General features: G+C 38.1%; 1 protein-coding gene across 2 annotated transcripts in view; it reads left to right on the top strand.

The window, feature by feature from the left end:
• CYSLTR2 (cysteinyl leukotriene receptor 2) overlaps positions 1-17,657 on the top strand; it is a 302,134-nt gene extending 284,477 nt beyond the window's left edge. For both annotated transcript variants that reach the window (XM_044073171.1, XM_044073170.1), the window contains exon 2: positions 15,695-17,657. In XM_044073171.1, the coding sequence (XP_043929106.1) occupies positions 15,721-16,647 (927 nt within the window). In that variant the 5' untranslated portion in view covers positions 15,695-15,720 and the 3' untranslated portion in view covers positions 16,648-17,657. The remainder of the gene's footprint in view (positions 1-15,694) is intronic.
• Positions 17,658-20,293: the final 2,636 nt, after the last annotated feature.

Here is a 20,293-nt window from a genome sequence, read left to right as displayed (position 1 = left end):
GACAAAGTGTCACTTAATAAGATGTAGCTTGCTTTATAATAGTTCCTAGAAGGAACTTAACCAATAGGGACTGGCAAGTACTAAGGGCGTTGAGGAAGCAGAAAGTGAGGGTTATGAAACCTGATAAGGGGTGGGTGGTGGGTTGGTGTTTATGGATGAAGTTGATTATAACTTCAGGATGTCACAAATTTTAAATAGCAAAACATATGAAAAAGTGTCACTGAACGAGGTTAATGGCGCATACCAATGTATCAAGTCATTTATAAATTACTTATTTATAGAGGCATCTATTGACATTGATTTATATAACTACCTAAATATGGTTGCTCCACTTACAACCATTATTTTTGGCATCCCCAAAATCCATAAGAACCTGGAAACTCCCCTAAGACCTATCATTAATGGAAGGAAATCTAGTACCTACACATGTGCAAAACTAGTAGACAGTAAGTTAAAAAAGTATTTGAACACCAAATCACAGATTTGCCATGACTCATGGAGTTTTCTAGAGGGGATAAATAAGCATGAATTTCGGGGTGAATATAATTTTTTGACAGTTGATGTCAAGGATTTATATAGGTAATCCCCCAGAATATAGGCATTAATTGAGTTACCGATTTTCTGGTGGAAAAGGGGCAGACTCAGAAGAAATTACCTTGATAGAAAATCTATTGGACACCATTCTAATGAACAATTTTATACTTTTCAATGGTGAAAACTTTCTGCAAAAGAGTGGTGTAGCAATGTGGTCCTCTTGCGGTGCTAGCTTTGCCAATATTATAATGGCATATTGGGCAAAAGAATTCATTTTTAAAAATGGGGGTATGTCGGACCAGATATATTGGTATACTAGATACATGGATGACATATTTTTTTTATTTGGAAGGGGGAAAGGAAACAGCAAGCAACTTTGTGGAATACATAAATAGTGCCACTAATTTTCTCCAATTTACATCCCGTTTCAATAAGGATATGATTTCCTTTTTGGATGTCCAAAGATAGGCCAAATAATAGGCATCTGGCAAAAATTTTTAGGAAAATATCTTACTCAGATACATTCCTACATTTTGAAAGCACCCACCCAGTGCACCAAAAGAGAGCTGTTGTTAAGGGACAACTAGCGAGAACAGCTAGAATGACATCACTAGGTACAGAGTTTGGGGATGAATGTAACACTCTCAAAAATATGTTTTTGAGGAGTGGCTACCCAAATGAATTAATCAAGGGACTAATCTGTGAAGTCCAAGCAAAAAGAAAGGAAGGTTATTTTATTCCCATTTTAAATAAGGGAATTTCTTATGAAGAACCCCTAAGACGTGACTCAATGATAGACAATAAGGTGACTGCTGAATGCAATATTAGTTTCATTACTCCATTTTCAACAGATGCCCATGAACTAAAAAAGATTTTATTAAAGAACTGGGATGTAGTGATGGAGGATATATGCATCAGGTCTAAAATAGGCAATGAGCCTAGAATGATTTTTCGAAAGGGCCTTAATATTAAATACCTATTGGAGAGACCTATGGCCCCTGTGGTTTACAACTCAGGGATGGGAAAATGCGGTCATTGCCCATACTGTAAATTTATAACAGTTACTAATTACTTTAAGATATATAATAATATATATAGAATTAAAGGAAGATATAACTTTAAGTCAAAAGGGGTTATATATTTGGCTCAGTGCCAATTGTGCACTGGTTTTTATATAGGTAATACCGAAATACAATTGAAACAATGTAGTTATGAACATCAGTATAGTACAAGTAAACATAATGTTACTAATGCTTTGGCCAAACATATTGTTGAATATCCAGACCACTATTTTCACTATTTAGTGGTTTAACAAGTAGGAAAGAACATTAGAGGTGGGCCATGGGCATTAAAATTAGAGGAGAGAGAACTTTTATGTCAATTAAAACTGAATACCTACTCATATATGAATGAGTATTGTTATTTGGGCTCTATTTTAAGACTAAAATCACTTGAAAGATGAATAATATTTATATATTCACAATATAAAATAATATTTCAGCATTTGAATGTTTTACATTTATATTAATAACTGAAAATTAGGATGATATTTTAGAATTATGTTTTATTATCGGTATGTGTAACAAGATTTATGATGATGTTACTTTAAGGGGGTGGTGTATATGTGATATCATTTAATGGATGTCAATATTTAAGATTTGTCATTTAGATGGAGAATTGTCTGAAGAAGTTCACTAAAATTGTTTGAACTAAAGCACTTACAATAAATTTGTGGGTTTGTGGATTTGTTGGACTGGAGTGGCCTTCTTTGATATCTCTGCTTTGTTTTTTATAGGTAGCTATGTTCTCCTGGTGTGGGGGAGCTAGTGATTTTGACAAAGTGTCACTTAATAAGATGTAGCTTGCTTTATAATAGTTCCTGACTGTTATGGGTTTAGTTGGGTTTTCCAGGTTATTTTTATTTCAAGGGAGGCTGCTTTGTGTGCTGAACCCACCAATGAGGAGATGATGGGGGAGGTGACACTGTTCCATGTTGGTGAGTACTAATTCCAATATTTTGATATTCTAGTTAGAGTACACATAATCTAGTCCAACGTGTCTGTTTTGATAAAATCCAAGAAACATTGTGCCAATGAGTTAGAGGCTTTGAATTTTTCCAATCTATAGATGAGTAGTTAAACTCTCCCATGAAAAGGGTATTTGGTTGGATGATGAGTGCCTTCAGTAGGTCTATGTAAGAGCTGTCAACTGTTTTAGAAGCAATAGTGCCTATCACTGTGATTATACAAGCAAACCGGTCATAGACTCTGATTAATTAAACCTGGTGCTGCGGTAGCATTGTCGCCTCACAGTAAGATACTGTCCGGTTCGATTCTCAGCTAGAGCGTCTTCTGCGTGGAGACATGCGTGAATGGGCGTACCTTCATTGAAGGTTGTGCATCAGGGCTGGTAACTCGGCATGTAAAAATCAACTACCAATCATTAGCGGACCGGAGTTCCACTGTGGCAGCTTCTAACCGGGAAAAGCCGAAAGGCACAACAACAACAACAAGCATCATTCTCAGGATAGTAAGGACAAATGTGGCTTATTTTAAAAAGATTTTTTGACTGTCTTTCAGTTTCTCTCTGTTGACCCTCAGAACTAGACCATTAATTTTTAGTTTTCCATTGGTATAGCAGATGTTCAAGATTTCAATATATAGCAAAGCCATATGAAGGTAATTTACACCCAGTGAACGATAATACTATTGCCCCATTATCAATTAAAATTCACTTCCACATTTGACACTCCACCTGTCCCATTACAAAAGATTTCCCATCCCTACCCAGGGTAGAAGATCATGAAAGAATTATGAGGTAGGGGTCTCAGTCAGTCAGCATTAGGCTGTTCTAAAAGTACTACATCTAAAATATCTCTTTCTGACTGAAATGATAGCAGAATAGGACCTGATCCTGTTGTTGCTTGTTTTAGTTTCTTTTGATGAAATTTCGTATTCATTCATTAATTTACTGACCTATGCTCAAAGCAGCAATAGGCAGTACCTATATTCTTTTCAAATATTCATTACAGGTGTGTTCCTTAACAACGACTTTCTATTGTACTCTTCGCAAACTTAGAACTCTTGGATTTCTATTTCTGCGATGCTTTGCTTCATCTTTTGTTTACATGTACACATATTTTCAAAGTCTACCTTCATCTTCTCTCCTACTAGTTTAATCACCTTATCTGTCACCATGTTACCCAGAATATACCATTTGTAATAGTTAATACTTATGTTTTTTCGGTTCTACCTCAGTTAGACGACACACCGGAACATCGACACGGAAATCGGGAGCCCCAGAAGATCGACAGTTCAGAAGACCGACGCGACGGGACCCAGAAGATCGACAGTTCAGAAGACCGACCTGACGGATGAAAGCACCGACGCCGAGGATGCCGACATGGGAAAAGGCTGTGTAAGTATGCGGTAGTGACGGACGTTAGGGTGCGAGTAAGGTAAGTGTGGATATTGACGGTCTGTGGGGATAGGGGTGGGTTAAGTGAGTTAGGGTTAGGGAGCGGGTCAGGTAAGTGTGCGGTAGTGATTGTGTTTGGGTTAGGGGCGGGATAAGTGAGTTAGGGTTAGGGAGCGGGTCAGGTAAGTGTGCAGTAGTGATTGTGTTTGGGTTAGGGGCGGGATAAGTGAGTTAGGGTTAGGGAGCGGGTCAGGTAAGTGTGCGGTGGTGACGGACCTTAGGGTTAGGGTTTGGGTTAGGGTTGTAGGTAGTTGTGTATGTGAGGTTTAGTGTGGGTTTGTAGGGATTTTGGTGTGCTTGTGTTGTGTATGTGGTTTTTGGACAGGGAATGTGTTTTGTTTGTTGATTGTTGTGATTGTGGTGTGTGCAGTGTATGAGGTTCCGTGTTTGTGTACCGTCGGTTATTTCGTTGTCGGGTTTCGTGTTTTTGTACTGTCGGTTATGTGGTTTCGGTGATTGCTTTGTCGGTGTTTTGGGGTTTCGTTTATGTCAGGTAGAACCGTTTTTTTACATAGTTTAAAAAAATACTACAACTAATGGCAATGCACATGGCTCTAGTCTAGAAGTCAATCTTCTCAGTCAGCAATTGCAATACCTGAATATCAATGAATCTTTCAGTGTTAGTTTTGATTTCAGTGGACATGTAATAAATAATTCTAAGAGCAATATGTATTTTGCAAACATCTGAGCCCTTAGATGCACACAAAACAATGCACTCCATTCTTTCATTGTAGTTTCCAGAAAGACAAAGCAATAATTACAGATAATTTTCTCTGCATATATACTAAATTTCATTTTTAAAGGTAAAGTATACCCAATGAACACGTGTCCCTTCTTGGTAGTAACCCAAGAACATTAGCTGGTTAAATGACATGCTTACAGCCAAATAGTAGATAAATGCAGGTTGATGAAATCAAATAAGAAACAATTTGTTAACATTTTGGAGTATTAATCCTCCATGCTAACTTCCAGTAAAATAATTATCTAAAAAGTATACATTTTTTCCCCTTAGAAACAGAGCTGAACAACAATTAAAGTTATGAAAACTTGTGCAATTTACTGGTATAATCACACATCTGAATAAGCACTGACATGTACTCATGTTGTTAGATATATGTAAAGCAAGATAAACTAATTGCTACATAAGCTTAGACTATATACTTTTATCATATCATCTAATACATACTGACTGATGAATTTTTGCATTTCTGTTTTACTACAAGCGTAGCTATATGAGTTGTCAATGAGCTTCAGAAGTCATTAATCTGTCACAAAAAATGCTAATTAGAATTCCCAAGCCATTAGCAAGCAAATAGTGTATTAATATGGCATCTGTCATTCAGCAAGTCAGCAGCTAAATATACTTGGCATAATTACTCATGTGTTAACCTTCTCATAACAGTTGTTCATACTGTTTGGGGACACATGCTTATTCTAAAAGAAGAGAGTGAACAAAATAAAAGTAATGTTATTCATTGTCCAAATATTTCTGCAAACTTTATAAAAAACCTGTGAAAATAGATTTTGCATTACCTGCCATCTGTACAGGCTGTCTGACCGTTATATACCATGCAGGATATAAAACATATAGGCTTAGGCTACTGCAAATCAACATAAAGAACATCTATCTTTACAGTTCCTTCATGTTTAAATTTACACATAACTAGACCTAATCTGTGCCTAAACCACTTGAGTCATATTCATGTCAGTTTCCTTAGCAATACCTCATTCCATTATTACCTATTTGTGGTCAGATGTCTCTAATTCCATTTGGTTCTCTTTATTTCCTTCAACGTAACACTTTTTGTTCTGTATGTAGGTACGAGTTTTCCACCAGCTTCTGCCTCATGTCATTAAACTTACAAAACCTTTCCTGTGATATTTCCCCTGAAGAGGATTTGAAATATTTCTATAAAATATTTATATGTAAATCGGTCTTTTTTTGAAAAATTCATATATGTGCTTACATATTTTGCAAGTTATTCCTGTAAAATTATATATATAGTGTAGCTGTGATCACATTGTACTAATTACTAGTGGCAATACTTTAATTATTCTGAAAATGTAGTATTAAATCACCAATGCATATTTGTTACCACCCTTTTTAATAATGAAGTTTTCCATATGATTGTCCGAAAATTTCCTAATTTTGAAATTCTTTATGAAACCCAAGTCAGTATGTTATTTGTGAACTGCACAATAAACATATTAAATAGTTATCTGCAGTTTCCTGACGCATTAACTTTTTTAAATAGAATGTCTCTATTTGACAGTTATCACGTAATACAAGTTGTCCAATTCTTTGTGTCAGACTAGTAATTGATAGTTAGCCACAAGTCAAACCTAAAATCTTATTAGCATAAACTTAATATTTTACTTGGCTACAACTCTGAACATAAAAAAGGTTATAATCTTTGTCATCATAGTAAACTAATAGTTTGTCTTAGCCTATTTGTTCAGAGCTTAACTTTAGTCATACAATAACATGCTTGCCAAATAAGTCCATAAATAATAAACAGTTGTTTTTGGAAAATTCCTTGAATCAGGTATGATTTTTGTGATCAGTAAAGAAATTTTATTGGAGAAAGTTAACACTAAATGGTTAGATTTGACTAGGAAGGGAGCGAAGGACATATGGGAAGTATCAAACAGCAGCCATGTTAGTAAGGGAAAGGTAATGAAGGTTTCAAGTTATTGCCAGCTCCATTTGTATAGAGGGACAAAGCCCAGACTACAGTTCAGGTTACCTGAGCTGGATTAGCATCTCATGTGCCTGTTGAAACTGGTAGGAAGAAGGGAAGAGTGATATTTCTTGGCTGGTGCACCTATCTTCTCGGAGAGTGTGTCATGCATGTTTAAGGCACACAATCCCATGGTGGAGTCCTTGGTGAAAATTAAGACTGCATGGGGTGCTGGCTTTGAGGGGACAGGGTATCCTTGAGGGGTTACAATGCCTGCAGTAGCAAGTTACACTCCCTGTCTGATGTCCATTGTATGCCAACTCCTGGAGCTGCTTGCTGGGAATGTACAGTGAGGCTGGAGACTAAGCAAAACACCTCATCCATACACATTTATGATGGCCTAACTCCCACGTCACCAAAACATCACCCAGGAATAAATGAGCTATGGAGTTCCTACCAGGGAAATGAATACATCATTAGGGCAGTCAGGAGTGGAGTACGGAGGGGGATGATGCAAAAGAACAGCAAAACAAAAATAGGTTAGAATCCCTGGTGGCAGGAGCAAGTTGCTGAAGCTGGCCTTTACAAAACTAAGAAATCTTTGAGCACATTAGTTGTTGGTTGCATAGGTTGACCAGCTGGTAGAAAGGTAGTTGAAATATCCCAAGAAACATGTGTTTGGACTGATGGATAGTTTTCAAATTTGACTCAAGCTATTCTAGGTGGTCCATGGGAGACAAATGGCATCATGCTTCTTCTGGTACTGTTATGATGAGAAAACAGCATTAGTGCTCAGCAGCCTCAACATGTTGTACCATAATCTAAATTAAAATGCATTCAAAAAGGCTTTCATGTACCCCATAAGTCCAAAAATGTGAAACAACAACTTAAGCACATATCAGCAGAGAATAGGACAGTGGGCACTGCCACAGCTACCTCTGATTTGCTGTTTTCCATGATCAGCATTCAAAATCCATATACCGTACACCACCTGACCGATATTAGTTCTTATTTACTAGTTTGTAATACAATAGCATTTAGAATGTAGTTTTTAATATTTTATTTGTGTAAGTGTATGTGTGTATCTGAATACATGCATATACGAATGTCTGCATTTTATTTGTGTGCTGTTATTTTTGTGTGAAGCTAATGGACTTACTTCAGAGTCAGAGTTTTTAATAAGTCCTCGGGTTTCAGTGGTGTAGATTTTTATAATACCACAGTCAGTCAACTGGTTAGGAAGGATTATCATTTCCTATTTATAAGAAGAGTAGGTATGATGACCTAAAATATTATAAACCTATAACTCTACTAAACAATTCATTAATAATGATTACTCCAATACTATTAATGGATTTAAAAAAGCAAATGACTACAGTATCCATTAGCTATGCACAATTTACTTATGTTACAAAAAGAACAATTACTGATACAAGTTTAGTGCTCCAGCATGTAATAGAAACATGTACAAATTAAACAGTAAAAACTATGGATGATGTCAATGCACCCTCAGGCTATAAGTGATAATATCAACAGAGAATTTTTTCCCCATTTGCTTATGTCAACAGAGAAAATTGTGGGAGATCATGGAAGGTAATAGGCTCACTCCTCCGTCAATTAACATTACTGTAGTCCTGTATGAAAATACTTGGGTGATGGTAAATATTTCAAACAATGAATATTTGACAGAAAGATTTAGAGCTAAATAGAAGGTAAATCAAGATACAGACTAGTTATTTGTCTCCGTTGACCTACACTCTTTTGTAATTGTTTTTTTTTTTTTTTTTGCTGTACTGTAGTTTGAAATTTAATGCCACTGTGAGTTTTACCACAATGTGTTCAATGCTGCAAGCTGGTGATATAGTTTTCAAAGTTTTTTCCCTTTTCTTTACTGTGGTGTGAATGTGGAATTGGTATATATAACTTGTGCAACCCCAATGAAAAATGTTTTTGTGTTTTTTTAATGGCTTTCAAATCACCATTTTCTCAATTTGTCTTTTAGAATACTCTCGCCCTTCATTACATGTACAGATAACATGTTTAAATAACTTGAGGAAGTTAATAAAGATGTTACTATAATATAAAGATAGGAAAACACAAGTAGTAGCCTGTTGGTTATAAAAATGTGCATCTGATTTTTGTTAAATCATTTGTACCTTAAAAGCCAGATTCACTTAAGAGGATCACCTTCCAATTAAGGCTGACAAAAAAGGTCAAGGTTTATAACAAAAAGGGATTTTGACTTGACAGTTCATTAAAGAAATAAGGACTTGCAGGAAGTCTCAAATTTCTCCTTCCATGAAATCATGTTCTTGGCACTGGGAAAATATATTTGTAAAATTTAAAACAGAGAAAGTATATGACATTCTTTTGAGTACAATATTTGTTTAAGTGGAGCTGGAATAATGCCATTGTTGAATTCAAGTAAGAAGAAAAGTATTCCCTCCCTAACGTGATTCAGAAATAAGATGATGGGGGAAGCTTGGGACAAAGCAAGACAATTTATTGAGTTTTTAGGAAAGAAGTGAGATTACCACCACTATCTTCTGAAGTGTTTATAAGAAGAGAATTTAGAATGGATAATGAGCAGGTCATAAGACTGCAGAAAGGAGATTTGTTAAAAGGTTGTGCAAAGTCAAGACAAGATGGGTCATGAAAGGAATAAAAAATGCCTGTTAACTGAAGGCATGATTAGGATTAAAAAGGAATATGGTTTTGAGAACTAACACAAATATCTGCAGAAAATGACTTATTGAGTGACAGAGATATTCTGCACAAACATTCAGATCTTAGAAAATGCAGAATAATGAAAAGGGAGTGATAAATTATATTTTCCAGATTTTATGTAAGGTATCTGAATATAATAGTATAGGTTATTAGACTGACCTAAGGAACAGAAAGGGATAATGTAAAAATTTATGACATTTAAATTTGAGTAATTCAAGGAAAATACTTAGTATAATAGAATAATTTATGTCATAATATCATCCTACTTGTGAATTACAATCATGTGATAAAATCCCATCAAAAGTAAGCCATACCCACAACATTTATGGCTCTGCATTGTATTCCTAAAATGTGGACAAGTTGTGGAACTCCCTTCCACTATCACTTTGAGAAATTGCAATCTCCTACCAATGTAAAATGTAAACTAAAAAGAAATATAATTCTTAATGCAGATCACATTATCTCAGGTTTATTAGTATACTCATTTTACAGTCTATGTCTCTGATGTTCAAGTATGTAATGCAAATGATATCTTTGTGACGCTATTCTCCCCGGACCTCTACTGAAAGAGGGCTATGCCCAGTTGAACTTCCCTTGTTAACAAATGTAATAGACAGACAGCTAGATCGATAGGTAATAAGTAACTAAGAGTAGAGGCAAACGGGGTAAATGCACCCTAGGCAATACTAAGCCAAAGGACATTTTGCTTCATGTAGTTGTGGTATGCTTGTTATATGCCCATGTAAAAAATATGTTTCAAAATATATTGGGTCAAAATATAATGCAATAATTCCAAGAATCTTATGGAATTAGTGATTTTACCTATTACTGTCAGGGATATGCACACCATCAGATGCAGAACACATGCACTGTTAGTGAAGAAAGAATAAGAAGAAAGATAAAACTTATAAAAGTATAAAAGACATGATCAGAGAACAAGTATAGCACATCAAATAAAAACATGTTTAGCAGAGAGGCTAGAAGAGTGACTGCTAACCTGATAAAAGTGTTTGTTTTCCTGCTACTACCTGGGCGACTGTCCGATCTAGCTAAACTGCAAGTATTTCTGTTTCTGGAACTGTTTTAACCTGTTTAAAGTTGTTTTTGCACCTGCACTTTTTAAGTTTGTCCTGTTTGTTGCATTTATCTGTTGAGGCTACACACTAAAGTGCGCTAGCCTGTGTTACATATTTATTGCATTTTCCTGCTGTTTGTTGCAAAAAAAGAAAAAAAAATGTCCTTGTCTCCCATCTTTCCTGACCTAGAGTAGTCCAAATACAGGCTTTGCTGTATTCTGGGCTTTTGGAAAGTTCCTGTGTTGCCCATTTCCTTTCTTGGATAAAGGGAGGCTTCTTTGTTCACCAGTGGCAGTGGGGAGTTTGGAGCAGCCTATCTATCCCTGCAGGAGTGTTCCCAGCACAAGAATCTGGTAGTCTATTGGCCATTTTGGGCCAATTTCTAGCTCTTTCAAGTCACCCTGTATAAAACTCGCTTTAGAGCGGCTTTGTTCGATTTTGCGCATAGCGCAGCATTGGGCAGCGCCGCTTAATTGGGTTTAAACCATTCTCGGCTCCACAAAGTCTGCTCTTCACTTTTTCCCTTAGAACTGATCTAGTTCTCATAATAGACACCCTATTACCACTCTAAAGCCTGGCACTTGCTCACTAAAGCAATTATATAAGTCAAAACTAAAAAATTAAAAGCACTACACCCTCACAAACTCCCCTTGAGTACTTTGTTCCCCATTGGCCCTTTTTTTCAATTATAAAGGAATTCCCAATACTATTCTAGCATGTCCAAAGGTCAGTTGTCAATCTCCTCTCCGGTCCAGCTGGTGAATCTGGGAATCTTGAGGCAATGTTACAACTGCCTCATGTACACAGACAACCCTCTCCTCCTCCCAACAAATTCCAACACATGTGAGAGATGCAACCATATAGCCAAACTGGAGGCTAAGCTCTCTCAATTCAGTACTGGCGTAACCAGTCAGGAGGAGAAGGAAACCACACTCACTACAATTCCAGTCTCACATAGACCTAACATAACAGCAAACCAAACACATAAACACACAAAAACATACTCGGAGGCTCTAAATAAAAATCTGCCTAAGCAGCAGAGACCTCCAAAGCAGACACCCAAGCAACCACTACCCCAAAACAAAACACATGCAACACATAGCTCACAAAGCCAGTGTGCCAAACAGTCACAGCCCTTAAGGCTAAACAACACACATGATACACTTGTAATAGGTGACTCTATTGTCAGGCACACTGACGTCCCGCTCACCAGGCTGAACAAGGAGAAGGTCATGGTGAGCTGCCTGTCGGGCACTAGGATCCGCCACATAACACAAGCACTCAGGTCACTCCAAGGCAAGTACAAATATGACTCAGTCATTGTCTATGCTGGTGTGAATGACCTGAGATGTACCTCCCTGGACTGCATGAAAAGAGACATACAGGAGCTCTCTGAGCATGTAGCCCAGGCCGGTATGACCCTGACCTTGAGTAGCATCTTACCCTCACCAAGAATTATGCCACAATATGAAGACAAGATGATCAATTTCAACAACTGGCTTAAGTATTGGTGTCATTCAAAGGGGATCCAATGCCTGTCTGCCTGGGATGACATGCTCGACAAGCCACGATGCTTCGCTAGGGATGGCTTGCACCTGTCACCCCTGGGCTTGCGGATATTGGCAAAGGCTCTTGCCACCCCCATAGTGCCTTTTTTAGGCAAGGCTCAAAAGACAAACCCACCTCCATAGGTATCACAAGGGATAAGAAACTAAGAGTAATGCTACTCAACGCCAGAAGTCTAAACCTCAAGATGCATGCACTCAAAACTCTCCTTAGCATGGAGAACATTGATAACTGTGCAGTAACAGAAACCTGGTTCAAGGCTCCAGAGAGCACCCCAGCACTACCAGGTTATACCTCAAACCATGCTTTTCGGCCCCAAAACTTGGACTGAACCACAAAAGGAGGGGGAGTATCAATATTCGTCAAAGATGCCCACACTTCCAGGTTGGTGGCACAGCACGAAGCATCAGAAACTATCCATGTGCAACTAACAGTGGGTAAAACTGCCTTCCAGTTTATAGCCTGCTAAAGACCACCCTCCCAAACCCAGGAACCCCACTCGGCCTTCCTGAGAACACTGGAAAATATGAAGGTCTCTCCAAACACCATTATATTGGGTGACTTCAACTACCCTAACATAGACTGGGAGCATTACTCTAGCTCCAACACCCTAGCCCGAAGGTTCCTAGAATTTATAAACTCAAATGCTATGGAACAACTTGTTGCCACTCCCACAAGAGGGGAAAACATACTGGACCTGATCATCACCAACATGGGGACTCTATGCTCCAGACCAGAAGTGTATCCCTCACTGGTAAGCTCAGCCCATAAACTAATCTCACTAGATATTCACATCCCGACCCCAGCCCCTGCCCAGAAAACCACAGTGAAAAACTTCTCTAAAGCAAATTTCACACTCCTCAAAACTGAGGTGGAATCCTTCAAAGCCCCTGGGCCTGTGGAAAATATGGCCCAGACCGCAGAATCCTTTATAAACGCATTCTATGAACACCTTCAGGAATGCATGGATCATGCAATCCCAAATAAAACCAAGACCCAATCCTCAAAAGTTAGGCATCCTGTCTGGTGGACCCCAGCCATAAACAAACTATACAATAGAAGGAGGAAGCTACTACATGATAGAGCAAAATCCCAAAAAGGGAAGGCATCTCTGATCAGTATTAGCAAAAAATTACGGGCACTCATAAAATCGTCTAAGGCCAGCTTCGAGAGAAAAATTGCACAGGATACTAAGGATAATCACAAGGCTTTCTTTAGTTATGTTAGGAACCTAGGTGGGAATTCCCAGATATGCTCAGAATTAGTCCAAAATGACATAAAATACACCAAACCCACAGACATTGCCAACATCCTAGCTGACAGGTTCAGCGCAACCCCCTTCCCCACCAAAAGGGCAAATATCTATCCCAGCAGAGTGCTGCCCCCCTGACATCTCAGTTGCTCAGGTAAGAGCCGCCCTCTCCAAAGCAAAAAACACAGCATCAATGGGACCAGACGGTGTCCCGGGCTGCGTCCTACATGAACTCCAAGAAGAACTAAACCCAAACATAAAACTACTGTTCAATCTCAGCCTTACTACAGGATATGTACCCAAAGAGTGGTGTACAGCAACAGTGGTCCCTCTCCACAAAGGTGGTGCCTCAACGGATCCTGGAAACTATCGCCCCATAAGCCTGGCTAGCTTGGTCTGCAAAGCTTTGGAAAGGATCATCATGGACCTCATAAATAAAGATATTGGGGACCTACAGACACTGGATCCTACCCAGTTCGGCTTTGTTAAGGGCAGATCCTGCCTCTTAAACCTGGTTGATTTCCTTGAAACAGTCACCAAGGCCATTGACAAGGGGAAGGTGGTCCACACGGCCTACCTGGACCTTGCAAAAGCCTTTGATACAATACCCCACTCGGGCATTATAGATAAGCTCACCAGCTTAAATATAAACCCCTATGTCACTAAATGGGTTGCAAACTGGCTCAAGGACAGAACCCACATGGTTAGAATTGTTGGAGCCATGTCAGACTCCTAACAGTTACAAGTGGCATCCCACAAGGCTCAGTCCTGGGACCTCTCTTGTTCGGTATATATTTCTCGGAGGTACAGGCTAACACAGAAGGACTGTGGCTGACCAAGTTCGCAGATGACTGCAAACTAGGTGCCATAATCGACTCTCCAGCCAACACAAGCATCCTACAAAAGGGCCTCATAGAAACAGACAACTGGTGCCAGAGCCATGGCCTCAAGCTAAATGCCAAAAAGTGTATAGTCATCCCCTTTGGCAAAAACAAAGTGCCCACAAATTACCACATAGGTGGTAATCCATTAAGTACCGAAGAAGTAATTAGGGACCTGGGGACCCAAGTTGATAGCAATCTCTCATTTGACAACCACGTGGCCAAAGTGGTTAGAAAAACATTTTATATAGCCCACCTAATCATGAAGGGATTCACATCTAGATCAGGCGAGGTCATCGTGCCTCTTTACTCATCCCTCATCAGGCCCATAATTGAGTACAATGCCCCTTTTGGGATGTACCTTACCAGACACCTGCAGCAACTGGAAAGACCCCAAAAGTACCTCACCAAGAGGATCAAAGGGCTCAAACAGGTGCCATATGCTGCCCGGTTAAAGAAACTCCAGCTCTACTCAGTGGCATACCGCCTGCTCAGAGGCGATCTCTGCCTGACGTATAAAGCCATGTCCAACCCGGAATTAATGGACATGCTGCACCTCAGAAAATCCCATCGAGCTACGCGCTTGAGAGACTTGAACCTCAACACTGAAATAAATAGGACATGCTGGAGGAACAGATTCATAACCCAGAGGCTCCCTTCACTCTGGAATAAAATCCCAGTCCAGGTTAGGCAGAGTCCCTCATTGACTCTCTTCAAGAGGAATCTTGATGAGTGGATGGGAGATAGTAGGTTTACCCCAGGTATCACTTCTGTGTCACTGTTAGACAGAGGCACAGTATACTAACCTCGAAAAAGGGCATAGCAAAATTCATTTAAAATGGGTGGCGAAAGCCAAACACACTCTGGCTAGGCTTATAAATGCCCTAGGGCAGATAGCCTAGTATAAACCTATGAACCTATGAACCTAGTTTTATATGTTGTTGTTTTTTTTTTTTAAATCTTGATGTTATGGTGTTATAAAAACAAAACTGTTGAAACAACTGAGAGAGCAGAGTTCTGATTTCCATCCGTTAGTGTCCATTATTCTAATCTTTATTATGTGTATAATTATTACAGGACAAACTAATAATTCAACAGTAGTTTAAGTAAATTCACAATGATTTCATTCAAAGATCACAAAATCTTACACTGCAAGGTAATAATAAATGATGTGGTTTATGTGTCATGCTGTACTTTAAAATGTAAAGTGAAATATATTATTGTAAATGTGACGTACTTTGTCGCCTTGCATGCTGCAAGCATCTAGCTGCATTGACCCACTTTTATAAAAGTATATCAGCTTATGACTTAATGCATTACACCAGTTTTCAAATATAAATTTAGGTTCGTATGTAATGTATCTTTAAGTGTCTCTTAGCAAAAACAAAAGTGTTTGCTATATGACCAGAGTGTTATTTTATTAAATGGCAATTGCTGTACTGCATACGTTTTTCAGACATAAACTTTATTCATAGCATTTTAACATTTTATTTTTTCCAGGAAGAGCTGACTGAATAAAGTGAGCAATGGAAGATAATAAAAGCATTTTTAATACGAACTGCAGTATTGATGGCTTCAAACAAGTTGTGTATCCAGCAGGGTATACCATCATCCTAGTAATTGGTCTCATTGAAAATGGCTTTTCCTGCTATATATTCATGAAGTCGTACAGCCAGAAGTCATCAGTTAATGTTTTCATGCTGAATTTAGTCATCTCAGATTTAATGTTTATAATCACACTCCCTTTTCGCATTGCATACTTCCTTATGCAAAGTGACTGGAAGATGGGAAGTGTTTTGTGTAGAATTGCGTCCTATACTCTTTATGTCAATCTTTACGGCAGCATCTACTTTCTGACTGCTCTTAGCATTATACGATATGTTGCTGTTGTCCACCCATACAAACTTTTAAAACTGAATAGTGTCTCAAGTGCACAGTGGATATGCACAGGCATTTGGATTTTCGTACTTCTAGCTTCATCTCCTTTGCTTTTAAATGGCACACGGGAAGTCAATGGCAGGCGCAGCTGTCTAGAGCCTGTGCAAAAAACTAGTGAAAAGCTGATGATCATGAATAACATTGTGATAGTCGTAGGATTCATTATACCATTCTGTATAATCTGCGTCTGTTATGTAAGTGTTTTCATAACCCTAATGAAAGCAAATGCAAAGAAAAACAAAATGCGAGCTTCAAGTAAAAAAGCAATGGCCATGATCATCATTACCATGTCTATATTTTTAATTTGTTTTTTGCCCTACCACATTTTACGGACAATCTTTCTGATCAAACGAAATCAAAGCATGTGCAACAAAGTTTTGCATAAAGTTTTAGTAATGACTCAGTGTTTAGCAGCTGCAAATACCTGTTTTGATCCATTGTTGTATTATTTTGTTGGAGAGCATTTCAGAGAGCAAATAAAGAGGCGAGAATCAACAAGGATAAATGAAAATTAAATCACAAGATCAGCCATCTAACTTTCACAAGCCACCATTGTCACTGCTCTGCTGAGAAGGAAAATGTGATAAAGCTGTCTCATATATATGTTTTGCACTGAGGGCCTTACTGAGCAGTCTGGTACATACTTCAGTACACCAGCACTGGTAGCGTTCAGCAGGGTACATATACAAGGAATTACGTTTTGCCAGTTTATGATGGACATGGTACTTCACTCACCTATACCTGTACGTAAAACTGAAAATTGTAAAGAAAAGTAGATGTATTCTGAATTTATATCTTACATATTTACTTCAGAGTTTGACCATGAATATGTTATTAACTTTGACATTTCTTAAGTAATTATGACCTCTATTTTTATAAATATTTTTAGCCACAAAGTCTCACAAGCAGCAAGCTTCCATTCCCTGATGACTCCTTTACTCCCCAACAACTGATGTAATAAGACATTAGGAAGGAAGTGTAAGAGCTGGGGATTGCAGGCATCATCCAACAGGAGCCAGAAGACGTTTTGCATCCTAATTCCCCCTATTTTGGCTAGACAGTGCACTGCAATACCTGCTATGCTTAGCCAGCATGGCTATTCATTTGTGCAGACCTATAATATTCATCTAAAGTGCTGTGCATTGCTCACCAGTGTCATGTTCTCTAGAGTTCCTAATGCACAAGGTGCACTTCTAGGCTTCTCCAAGAAAGTGATTTTGGCCTGGGAATCGGTCAACTCCCTCCTTGGAATGGGCTTCCACTCATCATTACCTGACTAGTGCATATTATACTAGAAAAATATTCATGGCCAAAACCTTAAATCATGGAATCAAGTCACATGACTTACATTTTTCAGTGAAATATAAAAATTGTTTAATTTAGTCTTGCACTTAGTGTATCATTTATATATTTCTGAATGCATATTTCTCTGCAGTTATGTTTCGTATCTTCATAGGTTTATAGGGTCATAGGTGTATAGTAGGCTAATGACCATTAGGGCCCGTATAAGCCTAGCCATGCAACCCACACGTGACCCACAAATTTGATTTATATAGGAGGTGATTTACTCACTGGCTTTGTCCATCCCAGACATAGGAGCCAGACCAGGGGTGACTTCCTGTTTACCCATCCATTGGTCCATGTTGCATTTAAATAGGAATAGGGAGGAACTCTGCTTCACATGGAGGCCTGTTCCAGCGAGTGGGAATTATCTGAGAAACATATCTGTGGCTCCAACATGTCCTTTTTATGTTGCAGTCAAAATTTATTTATTTTTTTTAATCTAGCATTTCCGATGCTGTTTGTTTTGTGGATATGCAAAAGGTTCATTAAAACAGGATCCCCAGATACCTTGTATGCCAGGCCATATCTTTCATCTGGGAGGCTATCTTAATCTCAAAGTTGGCTTGATCTGAGTGTAAGAATAATTTGTTAGTAAAGATCTGTTCTTTGAAAAGTTTATCTGGGATTTTACTTTTAGGTCTCTTTTTCTGTTCTAAGATATGGTATATTTATTTGTTTAACGTTTTAGATAAATTACATGTGGTATCAATGAATTTATCACTGAAACACTTGTGTACATTATCATCGATACTGTTCTTTATTAATGCACATTGACCTGCTCCCAGATGTTTTGTTAGTTTCTTTATAACATACACTTATTCACTTTTATATTTTACTTCTTATTAAGGACATAGTCAGTAAATAATTTGTGGTCTCACAATATATTTGATACATTGAACAGAAGCCGTCTGTAGACAGTGATATTATGTATCTTGTAATCCTTTTTATTTCTGACTGGGAAACAGCGGTTTAACATATAATAAAAATAAGTTAAAAATCACTGTAAAATCATACTTTGCTTTTCTTTTGGAACTCTTTATACATGGTTGCCATTAGAGAATTTGCTGTAATACAGACTAGCAGGAAAAGTATTACATTACACATTATTTCAGACATCCAAGGATAATATTTTGCTCATGCTACTGTGAGTAGGTTGTAAAGGTTTCCTCAGAGATGTGTGTGTGTGTGTGTGTGTGTGTGTGTGTGTGTGTGTGTGTGTGTGTGTGTGTGTGTGTGTGTGTGCGTGCGTGCGTGTGTGTGTGTGTGTGTGTGTGTGTGTGTGTGTGTGTGTGTGTGATGTAGGGTAACAGAGAACAAAAGAAGGAGGTGAGGGGGTTCAAGTCTGTACCCCTAGCTTAACAGTTCATTGCTTTGGCCACTACACCACACTCACAAGTTGCACGCCCCCCCCCCCAGATTGCTGCCCTCTGCATTTGTGGGTTCCTTCCCAGAAATCTTTAACAAGAAGTGGTTGCCAACAGAAAAGTCCATTTCAGGCCAAGAATCACTCAAGCAACAATCATACAGGGAAGAAAGATAAAGAAGAAGAAAACAACATTTGCCATAAGTGAAAATATACAGAAAAAAACATTTTACAGTAAGTGAAAATACATTTGAGGTTTAACAAAGGTTGTCTCAGCCTTGTGGCATGGAGGAACAAAGCCATGATTATGACCCAGGCAATCCACATTCAATTAGTGGTATGGATAATGAAGCAGCCAGGCAGAGGAAGATGGAAGACATCAGCTGATGCCATCTTACCCATTCTTGGGGAGGGTGGTAGATTCAACTTGCTGCATTGGTGACACCTGCGACTTATTTCCTTTCCAAGTCTCTTCTCAAGAGTCACTGAAGATTGACCCACTTTAGAAACTGATGTATATTGTACATTACACTCTGCTTGATAGTATATTGCACCATGCTTGTTCACTAGAATGTATATACTCATTTTTTCCCATATAATTAGTCTGAACTACTCTGTTATTGATTACATTTCTGTATTTTTATTTGCGTAATGCTTTGCATTTCACCTGGGATGAGCCTGAAATTGGTAAATATTGATGAGTGCATACTGTGGCAAACAAATATAATATAATATAATATAATATAATATAATATAATATAATATAATATAATATAATATAATATAATATAATATATTATAATATATCCTACAGGATACTATATCCTTCCTCCCCTCTTCCCTAACCTCTCTCTACTCAGATCTCTCTCCTGTAGTTTTCTACACCCCTCCAACCTCTCTTTGTCAAAACTACACAACACGATTCCCACTGTCCAGTCTACTAACCAACTCTCCTCCTGTGTTTTCCACCCTTACTCCTTCCTTACGTACCTATATCTTTCACTTCACCTATTAGCCTTAATTTATCTATTCTCTGATTCTTTTACTTTCTCTCTTATAATCCAACTTGAGAAGTCACTATTGTAGACTATGTAAATAAATGTACAAATAGATACATCCTTAGATTACTACTGTAGACTATGCAAATATATATATACAGATAGATACTTCCTTGATAGCCATGTAGAAGCATTTAATCATTATTTATTTTGTTTTGTACATTTTTCATTTCCATTGTATTCTACACATCTTATGCATTTTATATACTCTGAAACAATTCTGTATGTCTAATTTACTGTATCACTTGTTTATCATTGTTGGAGCTTTTCTCCCCAGAACTCCATTGAAAATGGGCTCCTTGGCCCAATGGGCTATCCTGGTAAACAAACTGTAAATAAATAAATAACATAAATAATAAATTGTAGGTAAATCAGCTGCGGTCAGAGCCTAGTGGG

The sequence above is a fragment of the Protopterus annectens genome, chromosome 5.part1 (assembly GCF_019279795.1).
Source record: "Protopterus annectens isolate FY-2018-M chromosome 5.part1, PAN1.0, whole genome shotgun sequence".
In the NCBI taxonomy this organism is placed as follows: domain Eukaryota; kingdom Metazoa; phylum Chordata; order Ceratodontiformes; family Protopteridae; genus Protopterus; species Protopterus annectens.
The sequence above is the reverse complement of the archived record's forward strand: the minus strand, read 5'-3'. Positions and strand labels throughout refer to the sequence as shown.